Genomic DNA, 25,554 nt, shown 5'->3' on the forward strand with positions numbered 1-25,554 from the left:
CAGTCGCACGAAAGATGAATCTGCAGGAAAGGAGGGTGAATGGCTGTTAATGAGAGGGTGAATGGTTGCATGTCTGTAAAGATGTTGTGAATGAAAGAGTGAATAGTGGGGAATTTCAACCACTCGCAGCAGAAAGTGGACAATGCAAGAAAATATAAAAGATAAGAATAAACAATAAAGACTCTTAAAAGTATATATGAACAGGTAGAGATTGTATTAACAAGCTGCACCTTAACAATATGACAATATATAATCAGTAGAAACGTGCAAAAGCTGCAACAAGCGGCGTAAAACAGCAACACTTGCAGGCAAGTTGTGTGTATAAATGACGAGTGGATGAGAGGGTGAATTGTTGTATGAATTTATACGATGTTTGAATAAAAGAGTGAATTATTGTATGAATTTATACGATGTTTGAATGAAAGAGTGAATTATTGTATGAATTTATACGATGTTTGAATGAAAGAGGGAATTGTTGAATGAATTTATACGATGTTTGTATGAAAGAGTGAATTGTTGTATGAATTTATATGATGTTTGAATGAAAGAGTGAATTGTTGTATGAATTTATACGATATTTGAATGAAAGAGTGAATTATTGTGTGAATTTATACGATGTTTGAATGAAAAAGTGAATTGTTGAATGAATTTATACGATGTTTGTATAAAAGAGTGAATTGTTGTATGAATTTATACGATGTTTGTATGAAAGGGTGAATTATTGTATGAATTTATACGATGTTTGAATGAAAAAGTGAATTGTTGTATGAATTTATACGATGTTTGTATGAAAGAGTGAATTATTGTATGAATTTATACGATGTTTGAATGAAAGAGTGACTTGTTGAATGAATTTATACGATGTTTGAATGAAAGAGTGAATTATTGTACGAATTTATACGATGTTTGAATGAAAGGGTGAATTGTTGTATGAATTTATACGATGTTTGAATGAAAGAGTGAATTGTTGTATGAATTTATACGATGTTTGAATGAAAGAGTGAATTGTTGTATGAATTTATACGATGTTTGTATGAAAGAGTGACTTGTTGTATGAATTTATACGATGTTTGAATAAAAGAGTGACTTGTTGTATGAATTTATACGATGTTTGAATAAAAGAGTGACTTGTTGAATGAATTCATACGATGTTTGAATGAAAGAGTGAATTATTGTATGAATTTATACGATGTTTGAATGAAAGAGTGAATTATTGTATGAATTTATACGATGTTTGAATGAAAGAGTGAATTGTTGAATGAATTTATACGATGTTTGTATGAAAAAGTGAATTGTTGAATGAATTTATACGATGTTTGAATGAAAGAGTGAATTATTGTGTGAATTTATACGATGTTTGAATGAAAAAGTGAATTGTTGAATGAATTTATACGATGTTTGTATAAAAGAGTGAATTGTTGTATGAATTTATACGATGTTTGTATGAAAGGGTGAATTATTGTATGAATTTATACGATGTTTGAATGAAAAAGTGAATTGTTGTATGAATTTATACGATGTTTGTATGAAAGAGTGAATTATTGTATGAATTTATACGATGTTTGAATGAAAGAGTGACTTGTTGAATGAATTTATACGATGTTTGAATGAAAGAGTGAATTATTGTACGAATTTATACGATGTTTGAATGAAAGGGTGAATTGTTGTATGAATTTATACGATGTTTGAATGAAAGAGTGAATTGTTGTATGAATTTATACGATGTTTGAATGAAAGAGTGAATTGTTGTATGAATTTATACGATGTTTGTATGAAAGAGTGACTTGTTGTATGAATTTATACGATGTTTGAATAAAAGAGTGACTTGTTGTATGAATTTATACGATGTTTGAATAAAAGAGTGACTTGTTGAATGAATTCATACGATGTTTGAATGAAAGAGTGAATTATTGTATGAATTTATACGATGTTTGAATGAAAGAGTGAATTATTGTATGAATTTATACGATGTTTGAATGAAAGAGTGAATTGTTGAATGAATTTATACGATGTTTGTATGAAAAAGTGAATTGTTGAATGAATTTATACGATGTTTGAATGAAAGAGTGAATTATTGTATGAATTTATACGATGTCTGAATAAAAGAGGGAATTGTTGAATGAATTTATACGATGTTTGTATGAAAGAGTGAATTGTTGTATGAATTTATACGATGTTTGTATGAAAGGGTGAATTATTGTATGAATTTATACGATGTTTGAATGAAAAAGTGAATTGTTGTATGAATTTATACGATGTTTGTATGAAAGAGTGAATTATTGTATGAATTTATACGATGTTTGAATGAAAAAGTGAATTGTATGAATTTCTATGATGAGTGGATGAGAGGGTGAATGACTGCATGCATCGATTCGATGTGTGTCTCTATGAGATGAAAAGCGGCGACCATCTCTTGGGAACGTCTTCATGATGGAAGCCAAACCATGGCAACGTCTTATTATGCGACGTAGGAGAGCGTCCAGAACCCCAAAACCTCCCCCTGGAAACGCCGCCGTTATCGAACGACCTGAAAACAACCAAAGCGTTGGACGATAAACCGAAGACGCCTCTGGGATGACGGCTGAAACATCTTCAAGTGAAGAAACTCACGTCCGGTTGCCACCCGGAGGACCGAGAACCTCCAATGACACGACATCGGAAGAACATCCATCCACCCAATCATCCAAAACAAACAAAACGCGCGTCTGAATCTGAAAAACAAAAACAAAAAAACGTCATCGCTTACAAAAGAAGCATGTTTTGCCGATGAATCTAATTGCTGCTGAGGTGTGTTACCAGGACGCTCACGCAAGGAGGCTCGGATCAATATCTAAAACAAAACCGTGCACGTGAGAAACATTAGGGTTTCTGTTCACGCCCAGGAATGCAGCCCGAACTGAGACCGCATTGCATGAGTAACACCAAGACACATCCCACGCTAATACTTAGCGCAGAACGGGTCTCTTTAAAAGAAAAAGAGAACAGCGCCGGCGGGCGGGTTAATGTTTGTGCGATATTCACCGCTCGCTTTCACCCGGAGAACCCATAAAGACGCTTCGATGGCTCGTTAACAGGCGCTCCGTGCCTCGGACGAAGTTCTAATGGGAGCGCGGCGGGACAAACGGCGTTATCGATTAACTCGCCGCGCTGGAGTTTAAGGCGTCGAGACACGCGACAAACGCGTCGTGATCGTCGGGGGTCATGCCGGGTGAGATTTGGGACGGCTGTTTAGTTGAGTTACATAAACAACCTCCCACGTTCCCGCCATCATGTGGAAATCTCGGTTTTGGCTCTTTATATCCCCAGTTTTTGTTCTTATTATTCGAGATTACGATGCGGATTCCACCCGATCGCCGTCGTAAAAGCCCTACGACCACGTCTGGTGTCGTTTTCGGTGTTTCCGGAGCCTCTGCTCGACGTCGTCATCATCTTCCATCTTGAATCTTCCTGGCATGTTTTCGGCCGATCTGACTCTTGGTTCGACCCGTCTTTTTTTCTGTTTTTTTTTTTTTATGGGCGCCATTGAAACGTTCGGACTCATGCTATTAAATAATAAAGACTTCTCGATTATTTTATTTGGCGTCTGAGTCACCGGTGCGATAATTGTCATTTTCAATGTTGCTGAATATTCGTTAATTTATTATTTCTAGCGCTTCTGCATCGATCCCGGCTGCCATTGGGCGACGGAGGGTTCGCCAATCGATCTTTGACTCGGAGACAAAAAACATCCACTTTCTGATTCATATCGTCTTAGAGACGCGCTGGTGACGTGAAAACAAGAAGAGAAATGAAGGAAAAAGAAGGAAAACACTTGTTTAAAACACCAAACCGGCTGTATTGTTGTTTTGTGTTTTTGAAAAGATCTAAAAACATGATAAAACGACGACATTATTTCAACGGAGCAATAAATTATCAATCCAACCCCGATGTCAAACTGCAAGTTTTTACAACAGCGAATAATAAATTAACACTAAAAATGAAATATATAGGTATAAATAGGAAAAAAAAATAAAATAAAAAAAAATTTTGTAAGCGTTTCAGGTTCGTCCCGCGTCATCCTTCGACGCCCCATGTCGAAAACGTGAAATGCACTTTTAATTTAAATCTCCCGGCTGAGTGAGTCAGTTCTCTGGAAGCCGTTCTCGCTGCTCCTCCTCGGCTCGTCCCTGCATCCGGACAAAAAAAACTCCTTTCACCTTCTGAACATCTCCAACCCGTCGGTGCATCTCTGCCTCCCGGACGCCGAAGTCCCGGGACGTCCCGCGGTCTGAAATGTTCGTTTGCGTAGCGCTCCGCTCCTCGCGAAGAGGCCTCCGCTCGCAAGCCGGCGTGAGCGAGGCCTTCTAGACGTCCTGCACTCCTTTGTAACCCAGCTGCTTCTGCTGCGGCGCAAACCTGTTCTTCTTACACCTGCGATCACAACGAAGAACGACAGGATGAAGACACGTAGAAGATATTCACTCTCTCATTCCTGTCATACAGGGATATGTAACAATTCACCCTCTCATTCACAATTCCTGACAATTTAGGGTCTCTTGCATGTGTGAGGAACATGGAGAACATGGAGACTCCAACTCCGAGGACCTCTGAGATCAGCCTCGGACGGTTGTGAGATTCTAATCCCAGTTTAAGCCTGGATTTGTCTGAAGATGAGTCAGGATGGGAAAAAAACCCGACCTGCATCAAATGATGGGCTATTGTAGGACTAGGGATATCAACACCAAGTCCTACACAACAGACGTTATGACGGACACACACACACACACACACACACACGTTTACCATTTGTAGCAGAAGTAGAAAAGTCCAGCCAGGCCAATGATCAGGAGGGCGACGCAGAAAACGGTGACGACAATCTGCTCTTCTCCCGAGGGTTTGACCACCAGCTCCACTTTACTGCAACGGTTCCCACTGAACCCGATCCGGCAGCTGTGTGGCAGTGAAGAGGAAACACATCTCAGCACACACACACACACACACACACACTTGGAAATACGTGCAAAAAACACATGTAAAGGGGTCTCACGTGCAGTGGTGCTCCTGCATGTCCAGCAGGAACCTGCACTCGCCGTCGTTGAGGCAGTAGTTGTCGTAGGCGCTGCCGCAGCTCGTGGAGGAGCGTTTGGCCACAAGGGGGCGCTGTTGAGCTGCAAGGGGAACGCGCAATGACAATCATTGGGATTATTATTATATTATTATATTTCATAACAAATGTTTTCCACACAAAGTGTGGCGGCGGATTTCTTTAATGGATTTCAATGAAAGACACTAATTTACACTTTACAATTTTGATTTAGATGTGTTTTAACGATTGTAATTTCCTTACCGTAAGCCGCTACTTGTTTAACACGCTTTGAAACGATGATGAACAATTTATGCGAGCTTCACGCCGCCAAAATATTTAGCATTGTCGCATCGGAACAATGAAATGGCCGTGAAGACGACTTTTATGCTTTTAGCTCGCAGGAGGAAGACCAAGAGAGCGATCAGCTTGACAAAGCGAGGATAGAAAATGGATGGACTTCTCAAAGTGTTATTTACATATTTTTCATCAGTCCATGTTACAGCACTGTTTGGAAAAAAAAAAAAAAAAACATTTCCAGTATGTTTTTGTGGATGTTACCGGTAGGTACTTAATTAAAAGTTTAAAAAAATATTTCTGTTTTACACCATGGACATCTGTGGCTTGCAGACAAGTGTGTCCTATATGTGTACACATAGATTTATTCAGTTATTTTTAGCCGGTGTGGCTTATATGCAGATGTGCACAATAGGCCAGAAATGACGGTAATAATGAAAGATGTTACATTCAAACAGTGCAAAAAAAAAAAAAAATTATGGAAAATTACAATTTGGAGTGAGCATTTAGATCGTTTGGAAATTCACCCATTTCCAGATTGCTAATGAATTAGCGACCTCCAGCTCTCGGGGAAGGTTGTGTTCAAATCATGAAGATAAATGGTGTAATATTATTAATGGAAGAGAAAAATAGCTGCCACTGTTTCACGCAGAAATAACGTCAATCTAGAATCCAACAAATATTTTTATTTAAGCACGTCTGTGGAGGTTCTCCAGGTCATGGTGAATTCTTTTCATCATGGCAACTGGTCTTGAATTTCTTCACACTGGGATGAAGGTTGAAACGTCTTCAAGTGAAGAAATTCAAGTCCGGCTGCCACGACGAGAAGATTTCGACAAGAATTTTTATTTAAAAGTCAGCTTCTGGCGGATGGATACCTGCCGACAAGGGGTCTGCAGGTTGCGGCGTGGTCGGGACATTCTTGGAGAAAACGCCGGTCCAGAGCAGTAGAACACCTGAAGGGCAGAGAGGATTCGTCTGGATCACAACTTTGCATAAGTGTTTTTAAAAGGAAGTAGCAAGGCCGCGCCCGGACCTGCGTGTCTCAACAGATTCACCCGCCGCAAATCTTTTGCACCATTTAATGATTTTTAAGTCCCAAAACAACAGCTAGTATTCCAACAAACGTGGCGGAGGCTACCTGCCGCGCAGGCCTGTACCAGCCCACTCTGATTCAGAATCCACGGCGCCTGCAGACGCCCACATTCCTCGGGGCAGGACAGAAACATACAAGAATGTTGGGTGTTTCTGGCCACGGCTGCTTGCGGGTAAAGGCCGGAGCATTGTTGTCGTGGCTGAGAAGGGAAAGACTCCCGCCGGCAGGGAGCAACCGTTGAACCGCCGGCTCTGACGTACCAGAGTCCCTTTATGACCCGTCGTTTGTTCATCTTTCACCTCCTTCGGAACATCAGCGAATGAGTCACCGTTACCATCTTGATAGCTGACCATGCTGGCTGCGTTTTTTTAAGACACCTTTTGCCCAATTCATTAAGTCCCACATGCTTTTATACAAATATCGCAGTGCTGGTTTGTGGTTTTCACCGAAACCCAAACGAGCGGTGGGCGGAGGGTTCACAAGCATCAGTGATCGTACTGATTGTGCAAAACAGGCAAATGAACGGCAGCGGTGAAGATGAAGAATGAGAATTTTTTTTACAAGTGGTTCCAGGAAATGCTTTCATGTAGGTAAACCTCAATGAAGTAGGGTTTTCGTCATTTCAAACTCTGTTTTGTGTCTGGCTGTGACCCCTGAACATGTAGGTCGCGGTTAAAGAAATATTCTCACCCTGTTGGTCACAGGAGATTGAACATAAAACAGAAAAACGAATTCAGTAATTATTTAAGGAGACAAACAATAATTAATTTTTTAGATACTCTTGATAAATAAGTAGCGTTTTTACAACTATTGAGTTGTTCAAAGAGTTATTTTACTTTGAGAGGATATCGAGTAATTGCCATTTTTTATTTTAGATCAAGTATTTGTAGGATTCATCAAAGAAAGAAAGAAAGAAAGAAAGAAAGAAAGAAAGAAAAAAGAGAGTGAGAGAGACAATCTACTATTATTTATTGTTGTTATGTTTTACTTGAAACTCTGGCACAACAATTTCCTTCGGGATAAATAAAGTTTTTCTTAGTAGTTCTTATTCTTATTCTTATAATCATTTAGCATGTCAGCCTATCCCCATGAAAATCTGAGTTTTGGCGACACCTAGTGGTGAAACTTGGTATTGCACCCAGAGTGGCCCTCTGACCCCTCTCCCTCACAGCTGGCAGGGAGGCTCTCCTGCTCGGCACCTCAGATCTCCATCTTTCACCTTTCAAATGTTCTCCACCTGATTTTGTTTCTTGGTTGCTTCACCTTCCTCACGGAGGAGGACTCACACATCGCGTTTCTTGCTGCAACCAAATCACGGTCGGCTGTTTTGGCTGTTTGCAGCTTGGAGCTCAGAAGACCCGCTCTCTCTGTGACAGGCACAAAAACTTCATTTACCTCTAACAATTTGGTAGTCTTCTTGTTCTTCAGGTGTCAAACCCAAGTGTGTCCGAACCGTGTCAGAGATAATTAGCCTGCTGAATGTTTCTGGTAACAAGGAGGGAACCCGAGAACCCGGGGAGAACATGCAAAAATGATGAAAGTGCCACAGTTGGAGCTGAACCAGAGGACTTCTAGCCGGGAGGTGAGAGTGTTCGGCACACCCGAGAGCGCAGAGGATCGCTTTTTTGTTGGGACAAGTTTATGAAAAATCTAAGCTGAGCGTTTAAGCGTTTCGTCTCCAGCACCGGAATCCCTCCGACGCTGGACTGACTGACATCTCTTTCTGAATTAAATCCCCAAAACAGGCTCAAAATTTCACATTGGATGTATTTTACGCAGACATTTTAGACATGCAACGCTTGTAAGCCTTAAGGTCCTTTAAATGCAATTAATCCAAATGACTGCTGTGAAACACAAGAGGAACTAAAGACTTTATTTTCTAACAAACCCCCAACCTGCTCCAGTATCACACATTGTTATATTTTCATTTAAGTTAAATATTTCTTTTCCGAGTTGCAGACATGCTGCAGGAGGCCGGCCGTGGGATCATTTAAATAGAAATAACCCGTCAGAACCCGTACTTATTCGTCCGTCTCAGGTAAGAGTGAATTGTTTGCACGTCTGTCAGAAATTGGAAAAGTCTTCCAGATGACTCCCCGCTCACGCAGAAGAAAAGAAAAACAACTCACTGGCGAGCGAGAGAAACGTCGAGGGCTTGCCGGTCCGCATTTCTGTGGCTGCAGGGGGTTTCGACGAGGCTGAGAGGCTCCGGACGACGCAGGTAAATCGGCCCACCTGGACGAAGCGCCTCCGACTTGTGGAGATAAGGATGACAACCGGCGAGGGGGGAGGCGTCAGAGGGCGGGAGGGAAGGCCAATGGCTGCTCCACGTCTGGGGTGTGGTGGCGGTTTCCTGGTGTTTGGACACTGACACGTATCAGAGGAACGGAGCCTGCAGGCTGGAAGGAGTCATCGGAGGCCGGCCTGCATCCACCTGCATCCGATGACCTCCACCCATCCGCTGACGCATTCTGTACAACACAGCTTCTGGAGAAAAAATTAAACAAAAAATAAAGATCATTATAGGCGTAAGCCTGCATAAGTGTGTGAGAAGAACAAACACGCATACAAAGACACACATGTATACAAATAGAGTAAGTCATATTAAAAAGACATATATATATATATATATACACAAATATACATATATACATGTGTATGTATATATAAATATACATATGTACATGCATACATATATACGTATATATGTATGTATACATGTATGCATATATAAATATATGGTATATATACACATAAACACATTTATGCATATGTGTGTACATATATGTGTATATTTATGTATATATAGATACATATACACATATATTTAGGTATTTATGTGAATATACCAACATATATATGTATACACACATATGCATACAGACACACATAGATACAAGCATACATACATACATATATGAGTGTGTCTATAAATCTATGCATGTATATATACATAGAGATTTATACGTGTGTATGTATATATAAATATATATATGTACATGCATACATATATATCTATATATGTATGTATACATGTATGCATATATAAATATATGGTATATATACACATAAACACATTTACGCATATGTACATATATATATACACACACATATATATTTAGGTATATATGTGTGTATACCAACATATATATGTAAACACACATATGCATACAGACAAACATAGATAAAAGCATACACACGTACATATATACGTGTGTCGATAAATCTATGTATGTTTTTATACATATATATTCATACGTACATATATGTATAAACATATACATGTGTATACAGGTATGTATATGTACATACCCATTTACATATATACATACATATACATGTATATATACACATATACATGTATATATAGACACATATATGTGTGTGAATGTATATTTATAGATACATGTTTGGCCGTATTTTCATTCATTCATTCATGTATATATACACATATACATGTATATATAGACACATATATATGTGTGTGAATGTATATTTATGTATAAATATTTGGACGTATTTTCATTCATTCATGATCTACAGCGGTTGCAGGGTTGCTGAAGTCTGTCCCACCATTCAGCCTCTCATTCACGTCATACAGATAAACAATCATTCACGCTTTCATTCACACGTCCTATAGACACATATCATCATTCACCCTCTCCTATAAAGTTGTAAACACTCCTGAAAGCCTCCAGAATGTGGCCTGCTAATGAAGTTGCCGACTGATTTTTTGATCTTTTTAATGCAACAGGGTGCCGGACAAATAGACAGTCTGTCAAATGATGATCATTAGGAGTCGAAATATCGGAATTATTATCTCCTGAACGTGATGGACAATTATGGACGCATCGAAAACCCATTTCCTCATTTGTTACGCTTTTTAACACTTCCTGTTCTACTGCTCATCAATCAGCATGGCAAGGAAAAAAAAAAAAGAGGTCAGGCCTGTTGGGCCTCTTAGAAAGAAACAGAAGAGAAAATCCCCATTCTTTGAAGAACGTCTTCCGACAACAAGTTCTGGACAAACATGTGGAGAAGAAGTGGTTGAGTCCAGGCCATCGGTGGAACTCTGTGGACATTCAACGTGCAAATTTAGGCCACTGCTTTAAACCACTGGCCTCTCTTGACTGAAATATGTGTGTGTTTTTGTAATATCCGCTGTTGCTTTGTGCTGAGCCCGCAGGGAAAAACGCAACATTCCACAGAACCCATCTAACGAAACACAACAATGTGGAGAGCTCAAGTCACCGAGCCCAGGGAGCGCCTGCGCTTTCGCCGACCCGACTGACTTCGAGCTCGCTCGTCCGCTCTCCCCGGTCGAGAAGGACCATTACTCGTCAACGCCAGAGTTGCCATGGTAACCAACAAACCCACATATCTGATCTACGTGACGGCGAGCTCACGTTCCCTGCTGGAGCAGGTGTTCCTGCACGTCCAAACCCCGAGCGCCAGTGAGAGAAGGCACGTTTGCGTCTCTTTCACCTTCAAAACATATATCAATATTTGTTTATCCTTCAAATACTGCAAGTCCTATAATACTTCCTATAAATGAAAAAAAATCCATTTGCTTCCCTTTCTAAGTAAAATAGCTCCTTTAGATAATCAGTACTTGTCAGAGCACCACTTATTTACAAAGCATATTCTTTAAACCTTCGCCGTTTGGCGTCTTTTAATAACTTCTGATTTCTTTTATTTTTATTCCTGTCTACCAGGTGTGTGTGTGTGTGTTTCATCAACATGTGTCATCAACGTGTTTGATCAACATGAAACAAGAGATTTTTTTTTTCCCCTATTCATTTTATTACAAAAAAATTAAATAAATGAAAATGATTTAATTTAACTAGCGAACCGTAATAAATAATGAAATGTATAAACAGTTTTGACCCCCCCGCCCCCCCCAAGAGGATAACAGAATCATTAACATACAGGAGTGTTTGGTATAAAAAGCAATTCTGGTATTATGTTTTACATGAGGATCAAAACTGATGGTCAAGAACACACAAACTACAAACGCTCATACTACTGAATACTGGTATCCGTGGAATTGATGCTGCTGCTGAGGAGGAGCAGGATCCAACACCCCCGACAGTTTGGATTTCTCTAGCGAGGCAGATTTCTCACACCTGGAGACAAAAAAAAAAAAGAACATTATGTTGTTGGCAATACATGAAATGCTATAATTTTTGAAATATCCACATGACGAGCAGATGATTCATTTTGAAGTGCTTCTTGATTTCCCTTGGTTCACTGCTAATACATCATGGTGGGACTACTTACTGACTTTTGCACTAAACTGTATACAAAGAAACCCTCTGCTGCTGCTCCCCATGACTCCTACCTGCCAGAAGAACCTTTTAGCTGACTCACTTATTCACTTACATAAAAAATACACTGTAAAACGGTTGTTGCAACTGCACTTTCATACTGCTATGACTTTGTTTGCAAATTTATTCCTCTTCCCTCAGCCGCAGGGAATCTTCAAATCTTTGTAGTTACAGTTAAGACAATTTATATTTCATTGTATTTCTTATTCTTCCTCCTTTCTACTATTATCTATTATTGTTATGTTTTTACTTGAAACTCTGGCACATCAATTTCCTTTGGGATAAATAAAGTTGTTCTCATCTCTGATCTCAAATGCACCTTAGCACTCCTGTCACTTTAAAAACCAAACCCTAAAAGATCTACCTCAGCATAACATGTCATTGTTCTCTGTGACAAATTATTTCAAATTTTTTGTACTTTTGCAACGCGGGTCTCAGAGTAACGCTATTTCAATGCTCTGTATGTGTGAACATATGGCGGTATTGGCAATAAAGTTGAATTTGACTAGTTAAAGTCAGTTACCCGTGTTATGATGCCAAATATCACTTTGTATCTGTGTGTACTTTATACTTCATTGCTCATAGTTTAATGTTTACTGTTTAATGGAAGAGTGCATTTTACTGCTAATTTGCAACCTATTGTTATTGTATTTTGTTCATATCATGTTACCGTGAGAAACATCTTCTCCATTCTTGTACGTCCATGACGTGGAGAAACTGACAATAAAAACCGACTGTGACTTTAATTTAGCAAATGAGTGCGCACGTCTATACGTTGCTAAAAAAACATTCGAAATAGCAAAGCACTGTTTGACAACCGACCTCCTCCTGATGATGCAGATCACCAGGAAGGCCAGGAACAGGAGGACGACGGCCACCCCGAAGATGATGCCGATCACCTCCTCCACCTCCAGCTGGTGCCGAACGTGCCCGAGGATTTGCTTGTCCATCATGCAGCGAAGTCCACTGTACGAGGACGTGCAGCTGCAGACCGAACGGAGAAGGACGTGAGCGCATTCCGCGAGCTAACGTGAGCCGACACGCGGGGGAGAGGGTGAGATCGGGCTTCACCCCCGGCGTGTTCGTGCATGTGTACGAAATGTTATATCTCACATGCAAAAGGGCTTGTTGTTGTCTTGGGGGTACATGCACTGTCCGCCATTTCCGCAGTAGAACTGGTGTTCTTCTCCGCAAGGCCTGTGCGACTGCAGGGCCAGGGGTTGTAAGGCACTGACTGCAGAGGGAAGGAAGGAAATATCAGAAAAGCGGAATACACTAGGGGGTAGTATTGTGATATCCTATATACTGAGTACATCAGATGTGCTTAGTACTTGTCAAGTTCTTCCTGTACTTTGTAACATTGCTTTGAACTGCTATATCTTTGCAGTTTATCGTGTATTAGTAGTCCTAAGGGATGACAGTGTTTTAGCAGGAATAGATCCAAGTTTTGTCAGATACCTGCATCTAATAGATGCATAGGTGTGCAATATTCAAAACCTATTTTTGTAGACTTACTGTTGTACTGTTGTGTTGTCGTGGGACTGACTGATGGTGCAGGCGGTGTCGTGGATTTTGCGGGTTGTCCTGATGTGGTCAAGAGGAGCAGAAGTGCCGGGATGACGCCGGAGACGCATCTCACTGTGAAAAGAGCATTTTATGTTCCAGGTGTGCATTGGTTGTGCATTGGTTTGATAATTTAAATAATGCAGAAACCATATATATATATATATATATATATATATATAGCAGAACTCACCCCTCTTCAGATCGTTCTCTCTCTGTGCAAACATTTTGAGGCTCAAACCTGCCGCGTCTGTGCTACGCTACTAATTTGCAGTGCGTTTTATAATGCCACATTAACAACCGGAAATGCTTTGGCAGCCAATCGGTAATCCAAAAGGCCTTCATAAAAAAAAAAAAAAAAAAAAAAAAAAATTCCCCCCTCAGAAAAAAAAAACTCTTATTATCTTAACCCTGCATGCAGAGACAGAGTTAAGAAGTAGCTTCTGGTGGTGTGATTCCACGCAGGCTTTCCTCGGATTTTTGTGAACCCACGCAGGCCCCCGGCAGATGGATAGTTAATTCACATGCCTCAGTGGCAGTCAGGAGGTTACTCCATTGACGGCTACGGGTGTTGTGAAAGCCGCAGCTTTTGTCGCAGGGAAACGGTAAACGTGAGGGCCGACCGCACCTGGCAGTGATGATGACACAGTGAAACACATGGCGTTTGCAGGTGATCTTACAAAGGCTATTGAAGATGAAAGAGCAGTTTAAATAACAAGTAAATGGCCTGTTTATGCCTCAGAAATGACACCAAGTGTCAGTCATTACATGACGGCCTTTTTTTTAAAGAAAAGACTATTTCATTGTTTGTTATTATGATATAGACAAGTATTATTATTTCCCAACGCATTGTGATGTGATGTCCTTGAAAACGTCATCACTCCATCGGGCTCGCCTTAAATCGGACAAAGGCAAACAAACAAACGTGAGAAGGTTGCAGCACTGGCGCTGAAATCGCTTATTTATTTTAACAGCATGTTTTTCCAGCGACTCTGGATTGCGCAAAAAAATGGATCAAAATGACTAGTAGAAAAAATATTGATCTGAATTCATAAAAAGTGAACTCTGAAATAAATAAGCACGTGAAAATAAACAAATGAACAAAAGTACATCGCAAGTAACTTCCCCCGGGGGGGGGGGGGTGTCCAGTCTTGATGCTTTTGTTTTATCAAATAAAAATGTGTTTAAATATGCATACCTAACGGAAGTAATATCCTGTATGCGTGGTGATGCATATGCTATGTGTGTCATTCATCAAACCTAAGGGCTTTACGATGAGTGTGTGTTTAATGCATCAGAGCGTTTCTGGCAGCCGTCACAGTGTTCTTCATTAGCATAGCCACAGTCATCGGACCGACACCTCCGGGGACAGGTGTGATGAATCCCGCTTTCTCCTTCACGCCTACAACAAACCCAAAATGGGGGGAGAAACAAAAAAAAAATTGTGTCAGGACAGGTTATATTGTGATTATTTTTATCTGACAGTGATATTACTGAGCCTTTATGACAAGAGCTGTAGTCAGGCTTGGGCTGAATATGAGCAAACTCATCAAGTACGTTAACCTGGAACCACGGTTAAAAAACATAAATACTACAAAAAGGAAGTATAACAATGCGAAAGCACTTAGAACTTAGATTCTGGATCAATGAATGTGTGACGCGTGATAATAAGAATTCACCGGGACGTATAAACAGCAGCCCCTCCGTACAGAGAGCAGTGCAAGGGGTGACAGGGAGCGCGTTAATAACAAAAAAAAAAGTGGAATCTTATTTGTTTTGTTTGTTTCCAAGACATTTCGACAGACTCCTGTGCCCTTATGTAAGACGGTAGGTTGTTTTGGTTGGACCAGAACAGAGCGATAGCCTTCCACTGTGCGTCGGGCCAAAGGAATGGCTGACGGGTTCCGACGCGGAATCGAACGGAGACGCCAAGAAGGGCTGATCCCTTATGGACAAACTGGGTGACAGACACACTTCACTTCATGTGATTAGATTGACCTTAAATGCACTGTTATGCGATCCACGACTGTTGTTTGGGTGAGTTTCCAGCCGCTTCATGCTGACAAGCTGCAGACGTGCTTGGGCAGAGTGGGCAGGACAGGTAGAGATGAGGTTGGAGAAATCCAGACGGCGAAAAAGCAGGGTGTGACCAACAACTTAGAAATTCTTGGCCAACAATGACTGTCGGATTACTTTGATTTTGAAAAAAACACAATTAAACAAGTTCATTGGCGTATCGTTCAAATTTTCCGCATGCTAAGACACTGCGCTGCCTGCGTTGGGATGCTCTTCTGGCATGAACATAGGGAAGCCGATCCTCATAGCCGGTAGCCCTGTGGGTTTATGACTCCACCTTGCTTTGCTTTGCTGACCCCCCACCTGGCGTGAACCTTGCCACACATTTTCCTGAGATAGCTCATTGTCCAACAGGATCAATTATCTGGTGCTTTTCTGAAGCGGAGGTCGATTCCCCCGACAAAGGAGATGAGCTTGTTGTTCAAGCTAAAACTCCCAGTCCACAAATCTTCCATGCTACCATTAGCTCCAGGAAGGCGCCTGACACGAATGGAAGTGATTTAATTTACTTTCCTCTGCGGGCTTGACGGGACATTAGCAGGGAAGCCCTTGTTTGTGATGCTAAGAGTCCTCTGGGATGTTTGAGGTATCTCGTATAATTGACTACCGTGTTTCTCCCCTTGAGGGCAACGCCGCAGCTCAAGTAGGTCACCGGAGACGGATGTGTGGGTCAACTAATTCAATCTGCAACCGCCGAAGCTAGGTTCAGTTAAACACATGCAAATAATTGGTGGACTGACTCTCACATTATTTCACTTGTATTACTCATTAAGTATACTAAAATTCTATTTGCTTTCCATTTGGAAGCCATTGAAATAATAAGACTTTGTGAATCAGCCACAATGACTGGTATACACATTAAGTCGGAGTAAAACATGTGATGTGCATCCAAGTTTATCAAGAATCTTCCATTGATTCTGATTCTACATGCACATATACATACATGCATATTTATCAGAGCCGTGATTGGCACCATAACTGAAAAATAGATAAAAGAAAACACATCAGATGAATTGTGTTTCTACGTTTCAGCGTTATGCTGTCTGCGACCAGCTCATTCCTAAGTGTTCGATCGCTGCCGCCACTTGTTTGAAGTGACGATATGCGTCCGATGATTTACCCTCAAAGTCCACGTCCCCGATGAGCCGTAGTTTTCCTGTTTTCGGGTCGTGAATGCGGTTTATGCCCACGTCGATGACCGCCGCGCTTTCTTTGACCATATCTGCTGTGATCAGCCCGGGAACACCTACGCAAAGGCAGAATCGGATGGTGACTTAGAAGTACTGTCCACAAGAGGTGCGACAACATTTCCACATTTATTGGAGAAGAACTCCGCGTGGGAGGCGGAAGCCAGAAATTCAATTTCTAACTTTGCAGATGGCAACGGTTAGTTACCATCTGCAAAGTTAATTAAAGGTAGTTAACCACAGTTAACGGTAGCTACAGACTCCACCAACCAATTACCAGCCACCAACCAAAAGACCCTCAGAATGATGGAAGTGATTGTTTTCATCAACAACAATACACCCCCTTCAACATATAGCTACTAACAGGCTCCAGACAGAGATTTGAGCTCTGAAATCTTTGGCTGCCAGGATGTGATTACGCTGAACCACGTCACTTCATAGGAAATCAAAACTAAGGCTGCGAAAGGAGCGTTCTTGGTACCACCCAGCTATGTTTCCTTCTGTCTGTTAGCCAAACGACGATGTGGCATTCCTTTTATCATGAAAAAGATGGTACTTTAAATGGAAGGCTTCATCACTGCAATCAGAATCTGTTATCTTTATGGAAGTATTGGTGGTGTTGATAAACTGTATTATCCTGCAAGCATTTCCTCCCGTGTGAAACACAGCGTTCAGAGAACTCTCTTAAGCCTTCAAAATGCTCCAGTTCCATTAACTTTATTTCCAGGAAGATGAAATTGGATCTCGCATCCGCTATGCTTATTGTACATTTAATTAAAATGAATCATTGTGACGTATTTCCAGCAAACTTTCACACCGCAGTAGAATGCAAGTGTTGCAACCGAGATGGGACGATCAAAGACCGCAAACTATGCACGCTTTCTTCACTCCGTTCGTGATCACTTTTGATATTTACGACCACAACGAAGCAGAAAAACATTTCTGAATATAAAATCAAATGAAAAGCTCCCAAATTAAAAATACAAATAAATGAATTCAAAAAAAAAAAAAAAAAGATAGTTGACAAATGTCCATAAATTGCATCGCGGAGAAGCGGATTAATGTTTGATAGCTTCAATTGTAACAGAACTGTGGCGGAGGTGACAGAGGTGGTAAAGTTACCTGCAGCTGCAATGATGATGTCTGCCAGCCTGGTCAGCTCCTTCAGCCGCTCCCTCGGAGTGCATCTGTGAGCGATGGTCACCGTGGCATCACCTGAGGAGGAAAAAAAAAAAGTTTCTTTTTCAGCCCCTCAGACTCAGGTCACAGCGGTTTCAGCCACAGTAATACCTATGATGTTCATTTCACATTTTTTCTACTGTTGAATCATTTCATCTATGACACCTCTGAAAAAGTATGTTTAGTACTGAATGGTAAGGGTTTAATCTGTTACAGTGATCAGAAAGTTTTGGGGAGGATGACGCGAACCGATCTTGGTCATCATATATCTAATTAAACAAAACCCAGTAAGCTGTATGGCACAGCTTTCTGAGAAGCTACACGCTAAGTGGTATTTACTAGTCCAATACCATTATTTGCTTCTCAAGTATCTTTACAGGTGTAACTATTCCTTTGCGTAACTTGAACTAATGCTGCTTACATGATGGTTTGCGCAATATCCCCCCCCCCCCGTGCATTGAGTGGAAGCTGGTGGTGTCCAGGAATTCGACATCATTTCACAATAAGGGAAAGCACCGTGAAGATCGTTATCTTGAACATTTAACTAAAATTCTTCCTGCGCCATCAGTGCTAAACAGTGACAAAAGAAAAGGCGTGGACAGGAGAGACGTCACACACAGAGTCGGCTTCATAGAGGAATTACAGGGGCGGAAAGACGAGTTGTGGCACATCCAGCCTCCGCATACCAGGCGGATACATGAATGTGTGTGTGCATATGTGTGGATGTGGGTTTGATTTTTTTTCCTCCTCCATTAGGGACATACTAACCCTGTTAAGACAAGTCGTCCTCATGATGTTTCTGGTGCTATTGTATTACACGCTGAGACCACAGGTATGAATTAATGTTGAGGTTACAGTTTAACCTGAATAAGTTAAGCTTATGGTAAGGTTAAAATAGGCTGTCCATCATAAATGGAAGTTGAAGCAATGTCTTTGCACGTGCAGAGGGGATTCCAACGTGGAGATGTCCTCTCCAGCCTAGACTGTCCCTCAGGGTCGTCCCTCAGACTGGTGGGAAAAGAGGCCTGTTGTTGAATCTCTGACTCAGCAGATTCCCGGCAGGAATGTGTCTCGTCCAAACTGCGTGTGTTTGGTGGACATTTAAGAGGAATGACCGGGCGCCCACAGGTGTCCCGAGGGACGATGAGGGAACGGCTGGACGTCGGGCGCCGATGACTGACATGATCTTAAGGCACAGCTGGAACGGCGTGTGGGATCGCTTCTCTGTTTTTTGCAGGTCATGTGTTTCTGCTGGCCTCATGAAACACTGATCTCCAGCGGGCCTGCGGACAGTTTGGAACTCGGCGCTAAGCTGCCGGGATGAGTGACGGCACCTCCGGGTTAGAGGCCATGGCTCCCTTGGGTTTGGGAATGAGTTGCTGATCCCCGTGACGGAATTTAGGAATTTTGGAGTCTTCATTACAAGCAACTTTAACATGGCGCTGGAGTCAGAATGTGTTGCGGCAGCAGCATAGCTCGGTGATGGGGAGCAAGTCGCACTATTTGAGTTTACCAGCGTGTTTGTTCTGCAAACCCCCTACTTGTGGTTATATGGGCAGAGAAGTGACCAAAATAAAAAGAAATTGGGTTGAACTAACATGTTTCTTTTCTACATTTAAGAGGAAAACAAGGTGGAGGAGCTGCCGTCAAGATAAGGATGTGGTTTATTTCAACCCAACTCATTCCTAGTGCGGTGTTAAGGACGCACCGGTCCTTGCCAGAAGGAAAACCACGTGGCTTTCTCTGCTGTGGGCTTGGAATGTATGCCTTTACATGCAGGTGCTGATTCCTAGATATCATTGCACATACAGGCATACCTTATTGCTTCATCTACAGCGCAAATTCAGTGAAAATAACCTATAAAACCCTAACTTCCTAAGTCCTTATAAGGAGAGCTGATCTGTCAAGCAGTGGTGCACACTGCCAGCAGTCTCACCCAGTGCTTTTCCTCCACACACCCTGTTCACCCCCCACTTTTGCACCTCAGCAAGGACGCACGCAGCTTTTGTTGCTGAATAAAAGGGCCAAAAAGTCATCCCTACCCCGTAATGACAGGCAAATAAATCTTGATGAATGTCAGATTAATTAACAAGGCAAGCCATGATGAGAGAGTAGGGTGTAGCAATACTCCATCAAACACTGACTCAGTCATATATTAACCAAAAAGTGATTTATGTTTCGAAAATGCACATGTTTTCTCCGGACCTCAAGCACAGTATTTGTTTCCCAACATAATGATTGTGTTATAGTATTACAAGTACACTTACCCCCCGGGCGCTCATGGTTCCGATCAGTGTGCAGCAACATTGCAATGGGCATTCCCACATTTTTGGAGCGACCGGCAACCAGCACATTCCTGCCGACAGTTTCGATACCTGCACAGCACATTATCAAGGGTAAATTGAAAGCGTGACTGAATGCACGCCGTATATGCAAAACATGACCATGCAAGAAGGAATCTGCAAAGGTTATATTTTTCTCGGCATATCAGCCTCCATTTCAATGGCAGTGGAATACAAAGAGGCAAGCAGGGACAAAGCGGAGTGACCTGCAATGAACCACTTCTCTTTAGTTTAGCTCGACACACTTTTAAATTAAATGCTGTCACGTGGTTTGTTAAATCAATACCGAAGAAATCGGTGATGAAAGGTTCTTTCACCTCGCTGAAAACTCAACAAGATGTCAAATAAACTTTAGAATCTTTAGTTTATGAATGGGAGGAATTATATACGGACATTTCTCAAACAACATCAAGCAGAACTGTTGTCTCTGTTAATTTAGGAATTATAAATAAAAAAATAAACAAACACTTTTTCATTCTTCAGGTTCCCAGGAATACGAATAGTGAAACATGGTAGCTGGGCTGTTCAGTGCACCGGCTTTGTGAGAATTGCAAATATGCTCTGAAAAAAAAATGAAAACAGCCATCAAGGTCAGTCTCCCACCTCAATGGAGGCCAGATATTCAAACTATTTTCATACAAAAGATTCAGATACCAGAGCAACTCTGACCCCCTATGGGCCCAATATATATATATATATATTTGTGTGTGTGTGTGTGTGTGTGTGTGTGTGTGTGAGTAAAATTCTGTATGTTTCTAATCTAAAAATCTAATTTCTAGAGCAGGTTAGCATCAATCCCTGGTGTGTAGCATTGAATGGTTTAGCCATGCTCAAGGTTGACGCCATCAAAAGACAGGCAGTAACATCTGGGAATGACGCATAGCATTCTGGAGAAGAATTGACCTTTTGACTCCAAATTAACGGAAAATAAAATTGGGTGAAAGGTGGACCAATCTCGCTTTTGGATAAAAGGTCAGAGAGAGAGAGATGGCTGGGTCATATCCAGAGGAAGGATGTTGAATATGTAGACGGATGCTGGGGTTGGAAGTACAAGGCAGGGGGACAACAGGAAAACCAAACAAGATTTATGGAGGCAGTGAAAGAAGACACCAGGTTAGGTGATGTGAGAGAAGAGGATACAGAGAATAGGGTTAGATGGAGTAGGTTGATCTGCTGTGGCCCCTGAAGGGAGCAGCCCAACGGAAAAGAAGAAGTAGACTGATCTCGCTGCTGCTTCATTTTGAGCATATATTAAACCTGAGGTTTACTAATTGTGGATCTACTGTATGCGTGTCACTATGCGGGATGTCATTCTGCTAACATGTCCTCATTAAAAATGATCCAGTTATGAGGATTATAACATATGTACATCTCCCCACTTTACATTTGAACCCATTCTGCTACCTTTCATCCCTGCTCCAGTATTTATGTCAAGTAATGCGCTGCAAGCTGGCCAATCAATGTGACGCACTTGTGCACGTGCGCGGTCGATAGAAATGAAAAATGACTATTGACTGCCATCTTCTGGGCAATGAGGAGCAGAGCAGCCACTAAAGAAAGAGCGGACAGAGTCCACGTTTACTTCTTTATAGGATAAGATGGGGATCGCATTAACCATACACAGTGACAGCACAATAACAAAGTTGATTAAAACCAAGCTTTGGAGGACACTGATGTGAAATTTCCATCGCTTCACCTGTTCTTTTGATGATCTCCCAGACAGCAGCAGGGGTGGCAGGCACCATGGATCTCTGGTCAAGACACAGCTTACCGATATTCACGATATGGAACCCGTCCACGTCCTTCTCTGGAGCAATGGCATTACACACTGCTCTTTCGTTTATATGCTCTGCAGTGTGGGGAAGGAAAGCCGGATGTTTAGAAATACAGTGAGGAGTTCAATTTAGTTTCAGCCCTCAGTTTTAACTCATAAGGAAATTTAGCCAAATATCAGGACAGGACTTTTTGGCTAAGAAGCTAATGCTTCTATGCATAGATTGTGGATGGCAAGTGATCAACTGTAGATTTCAGAATTATTATTTTATTGATCCTACCATAGCCGATGAAACTGATATTTGAATTTACCAGGGAGAGGAAGCTGCACCAGCAGCCCGCTGACCCTCCAGTCACGGTTCATCTTGTCAATGAGATCCAGCAGCTCCTCTTGTGAGATGGAGCTTGGCCGCAACACCGTGTCACTGGAAATACCTGGAGGGCGCACACACACAACACGCACAGGCTTCATGGTTTGGAGGAAGAAATTACAGAATTTGGGTTGTGAAAGGAGCATATGTCACATTAGATTAACTTTATATCACGGTATTTAAAATAATGAACAAAAAAAACTGATCATTTTTTTGTCCATCATAAATGATATCCATGATTGAGAAATGCATGCCATGCTCATATCGCACCCAATATGCTGGCAGCCCGAGTCTTGTTCCTAACGTAGGTGCGACTGGCCGGGTCGTCCCCGACAAAGATCACTCCGAGGTGGGGTCTCATGTTGCCCTGAGCGACGAGCTCTTCCACATCCCGTTGGATTTCGCGGTGGAGCTGGCGAGCCAATGCCGTCCCTGAAATCACCACGGCGGCATGTCTGGACGGACAGAGGAATGAACGAATAAACGCACATGCAGTACCTAAATATACCATTTACTTTAATATACAACTACAAGGATATACAGGTGACGGAAATTAAAGACTGAAAAAAATGATGCCAAAAATTATTAACTGATGCCTGAATTTTAAATTTGGACAATTAGGGTAGCAGTGTATGTATTCGTATGCGTGAGGATTGATCCGCACGGCCATCTGGAGAGCGACAAGAGTGGCCTGACAAATTTACGTCAGCCTTCTCTGGTATTAACTAACTTACCTGACAAAATAAAGAGTGTCAGGAATATAATTGATGCTATATTAGAGTTACACCAAAAAGACTCAATGAATGTTGAGTTTTGACGATGGAGTTTGACTGTACTCTGCCAAAAACACTATCTGATGACACCATTTCTAAATAAAAATATTGCAGTTTCTTATCATTAAAAAAACAGCAGTTAAGAAACAGTAACAGCAGTCAAGTGTCATTGGCAGGCACGGGCGATGGTTGAATATATCTGTGACAAGCTCCATGAGGGCCGGGAGATATGCGTGGTTTCCACCCTCTCTGGTTCCAGCAAAGTCAAAACAGTGCAGGAGAGATAATTAGATTATAAATATTGTAGCCTTTTAGTCAGGGAAACGCCCGGGTGACGATAAAACATCTGTTTAATGAACAATAGCCATTGTTAGCCACAGCCACACCAAAAAAGCCTGCATTACAACTAACTGTTCCAGTTCAATTCCAAGTAAAAACAAAAACAAAACCCAAAATTGATTGCACCCCAAATCACACCCACATAATTCCCAGCAACCCCCAAATCACACAGAGAACGAGCATCAACATAAACCCCAACATTCGAGACTCACTACAATGTCACAAGTTAAAAATAATAGAAAATAAAAAATATAAACATTCATGTGCAAAAAACAGAAAACTACCAGCAGACATCAGGTCAATGAATGAATGAATGAATGAATGAATGAAGGCTACTGGGAGCAGCTGGAAGGGCAAAAATATATATAGAGACACATGTGAATGCCCAGTATATAATCACCAATATTACCACAATGAAAAAATACGGATACACGTTGAAGAGGGAATGTGAAATGAAATTAAGATTTGATTTCATTGAAACGTGTTGTTTTTAATTTCCCCATAGGATATATCTTTAAGTCGCCCACCAACGTCGCTCCCCGGCGGCTCCGCACGGTAAACATGGCCGCCGGGGACAAACAGACAGATTTATGGAGTGAAATCTTCACCGGCGGTTTGATAATAACTCATCGTCTTCCTGTTTGACGGGGGAAAAGACAGTAAATCTAACCCCAGCATCATCGCTTGGGGGATGAATGACCGTGCCGTCCCGTGGACGCACCGGGGGTCGGAGTGGGGTGGAGAGAGGAGAGCGGCGGGTCGTTGTCCGCCCAGCCGGGATCCGACGCTCCTCACCCGGACTGAGCCGACAACACCTGTCGGTCCTTCTACCCCCCGAGAACCGCTGTCAATCACCATCCCCCTGGCACGTGACCCTAGCAACGGCTGCTAGCTTAAAACCCACCCGCAAACTAATGTCCGGTTTCATTAAAATAAACAAAAAAAAACACCGAAGTCCCACTCTCCCCGCGCCACTCGCCTTGTCTGGGACTGGTACAAGTGTCTCCGCTGGCCGTCGCATTTTCTGTGTATCCGCAGTTTGGCCCGGCAGCCGGGATGGTCGTACACTAGCGGGCTACAAATCCTGAAGGAGGAGCGTAGCGGTGATACAGAGGCCGCCATATTTGCGCGCGTGTGTGCGTACGTCGCGCGCGTGCGTGTACGTCAAGGAGGTTTGGTTTGTTTTTATTTTATTTATTTTTATTTTTATTTTTATTTTATTGTATTTTTTATTTTCAAGACCTTTGGTGTTATGTAATTGTATTAAAATGAAAAATAAAAATAGGAAAAAACAAATTATGTAGTGTTTGGAGAAAATTTATTTTAACACAATTATATAGGAAGGTAACGTAAAGTTGACGCATTTTAATTGTTTTCCGTATATTTCACCATATGTTTACTTCCTATTATTAAAACATGTGATATGCCGACATTTCCAACCATTTTTACAGACAAGTATGATTTTCCCTTAAAAACGAGAATTGTGTGATCATTATTGCATCACTATCGCACATTTTAAACCAAATGTGTTACTGTGTATCATGCTATTATACAATATCTCTCCCCTTGAACCAAACGGGTACTTTACTTGTCGTAATCTGCCTCAAGCCTATTAAATAGATCGATTTAAATCCTATATAAAAGGGGATTTGTGTTGTCTGACGATAGAAAACAGTGGAAAGCATGTCTCTTGGATGATGGAGAGATAAAGCGCAGCATCAATGCTGTTGTTCCCTATTTGCCACTAGATAGCAGCAAACACCGGAAATGCCATGGGCCTTCCTTTGACAGCTTAGTTCGGAGAAATTTGGAAGTACACAGAGAATAAAATCTCAAATTAGAATATGAGCCTTACACCACCGCCATCTGCCTTCTGAAGCCCACGGTGCGGGGCAGTTTCCTTGAGACGTGCAAAGTTCAACTCTCACCTGTCCAAGTTGAAATGTAAAACAATTTAATGCCTCAAAGCTCACTTGGTCATCAGAATCAGAATTGTTTCATTCGCCAAGTAGTTTTACAACTACAAGAAAATTGCTTTGGTTTACAGTGCTAAACAAATAACATGTAACAGGCATTAGATAAAGTGAAAAGTGAAAGTGTAATCAGGGCGATCATGGTTGGTTGTGCAAAATGGCAAGTTGTGCAAAGTAGTGCAATAGAAGGGTTGGG

The 25,554-nt window shown here is 41.6% G+C and overlaps 3 protein-coding genes across 3 annotated transcripts; all 3 read right to left on the reverse strand.

Annotated features, from left to right (window-relative positions):
- Window positions 1–3,819: 3,819 nt before the first annotated feature.
- Window positions 3,820–8,747, reverse strand: LOC147221263 (proepiregulin-like). Its single transcript, XM_086169890.1, has 5 exons — window positions 8,585–8,747; window positions 6,238–6,315; window positions 5,027–5,147; window positions 4,783–4,929; window positions 3,820–4,410 (listed from the first exon to the last, which is right to left on the reverse strand). Exons 1-5 carry the CDS (start codon window positions 8,622–8,624, stop codon window positions 4,344–4,346), a joined length of 453 nt encoding a protein of 150 aa, XP_086026016.1. The 5' UTR covers window positions 8,625–8,747; the 3' UTR covers window positions 3,820–4,343.
- Window positions 8,748–11,358: 2,611 nt separating this feature from the next.
- On the reverse strand, window positions 11,359–13,689 carry epgn (epithelial mitogen homolog (mouse)). The gene is made up of 5 exons (XM_086169909.1): window positions 13,539–13,689; window positions 13,298–13,420; window positions 12,896–13,016; window positions 12,605–12,766; window positions 11,359–11,581 (listed from the first exon to the last, which is right to left on the reverse strand). Exons 1-5 carry the CDS (start codon window positions 13,570–13,572, stop codon window positions 11,473–11,475), a joined length of 549 nt encoding a protein of 182 aa, XP_086026035.1. The 5' UTR covers window positions 13,573–13,689; the 3' UTR covers window positions 11,359–11,472.
- A 133-nt stretch (window positions 13,690–13,822) lies between these two features.
- Window positions 13,823–24,522, reverse strand: mthfd2l (methylenetetrahydrofolate dehydrogenase (NADP+ dependent) 2 like). Its single transcript, XM_086169910.1, has 8 exons — window positions 24,365–24,522; window positions 22,544–22,728; window positions 22,215–22,337; window positions 21,826–21,978; window positions 20,055–20,162; window positions 17,731–17,823; window positions 16,542–16,667; window positions 13,823–14,747 (listed from the first exon to the last, which is right to left on the reverse strand). Exons 1-8 carry the CDS (start codon window positions 24,505–24,507, stop codon window positions 14,632–14,634), a joined length of 1,047 nt encoding a protein of 348 aa, XP_086026036.1. The 5' UTR covers window positions 24,508–24,522; the 3' UTR covers window positions 13,823–14,631.
- Between the last annotated feature and the right edge of the window lie 1,032 nt (window positions 24,523–25,554).

Source organism: Fistularia commersonii, chromosome 22, assembly GCF_037954325.1.
Source record: "Fistularia commersonii isolate RoL2024-O1a breed Wild chromosome 22, RoL_Fcom_v1.0, whole genome shotgun sequence".
NCBI classification, from domain to species: Eukaryota; Metazoa; Chordata; class Actinopteri; order Syngnathiformes; family Fistulariidae; genus Fistularia; species Fistularia commersonii.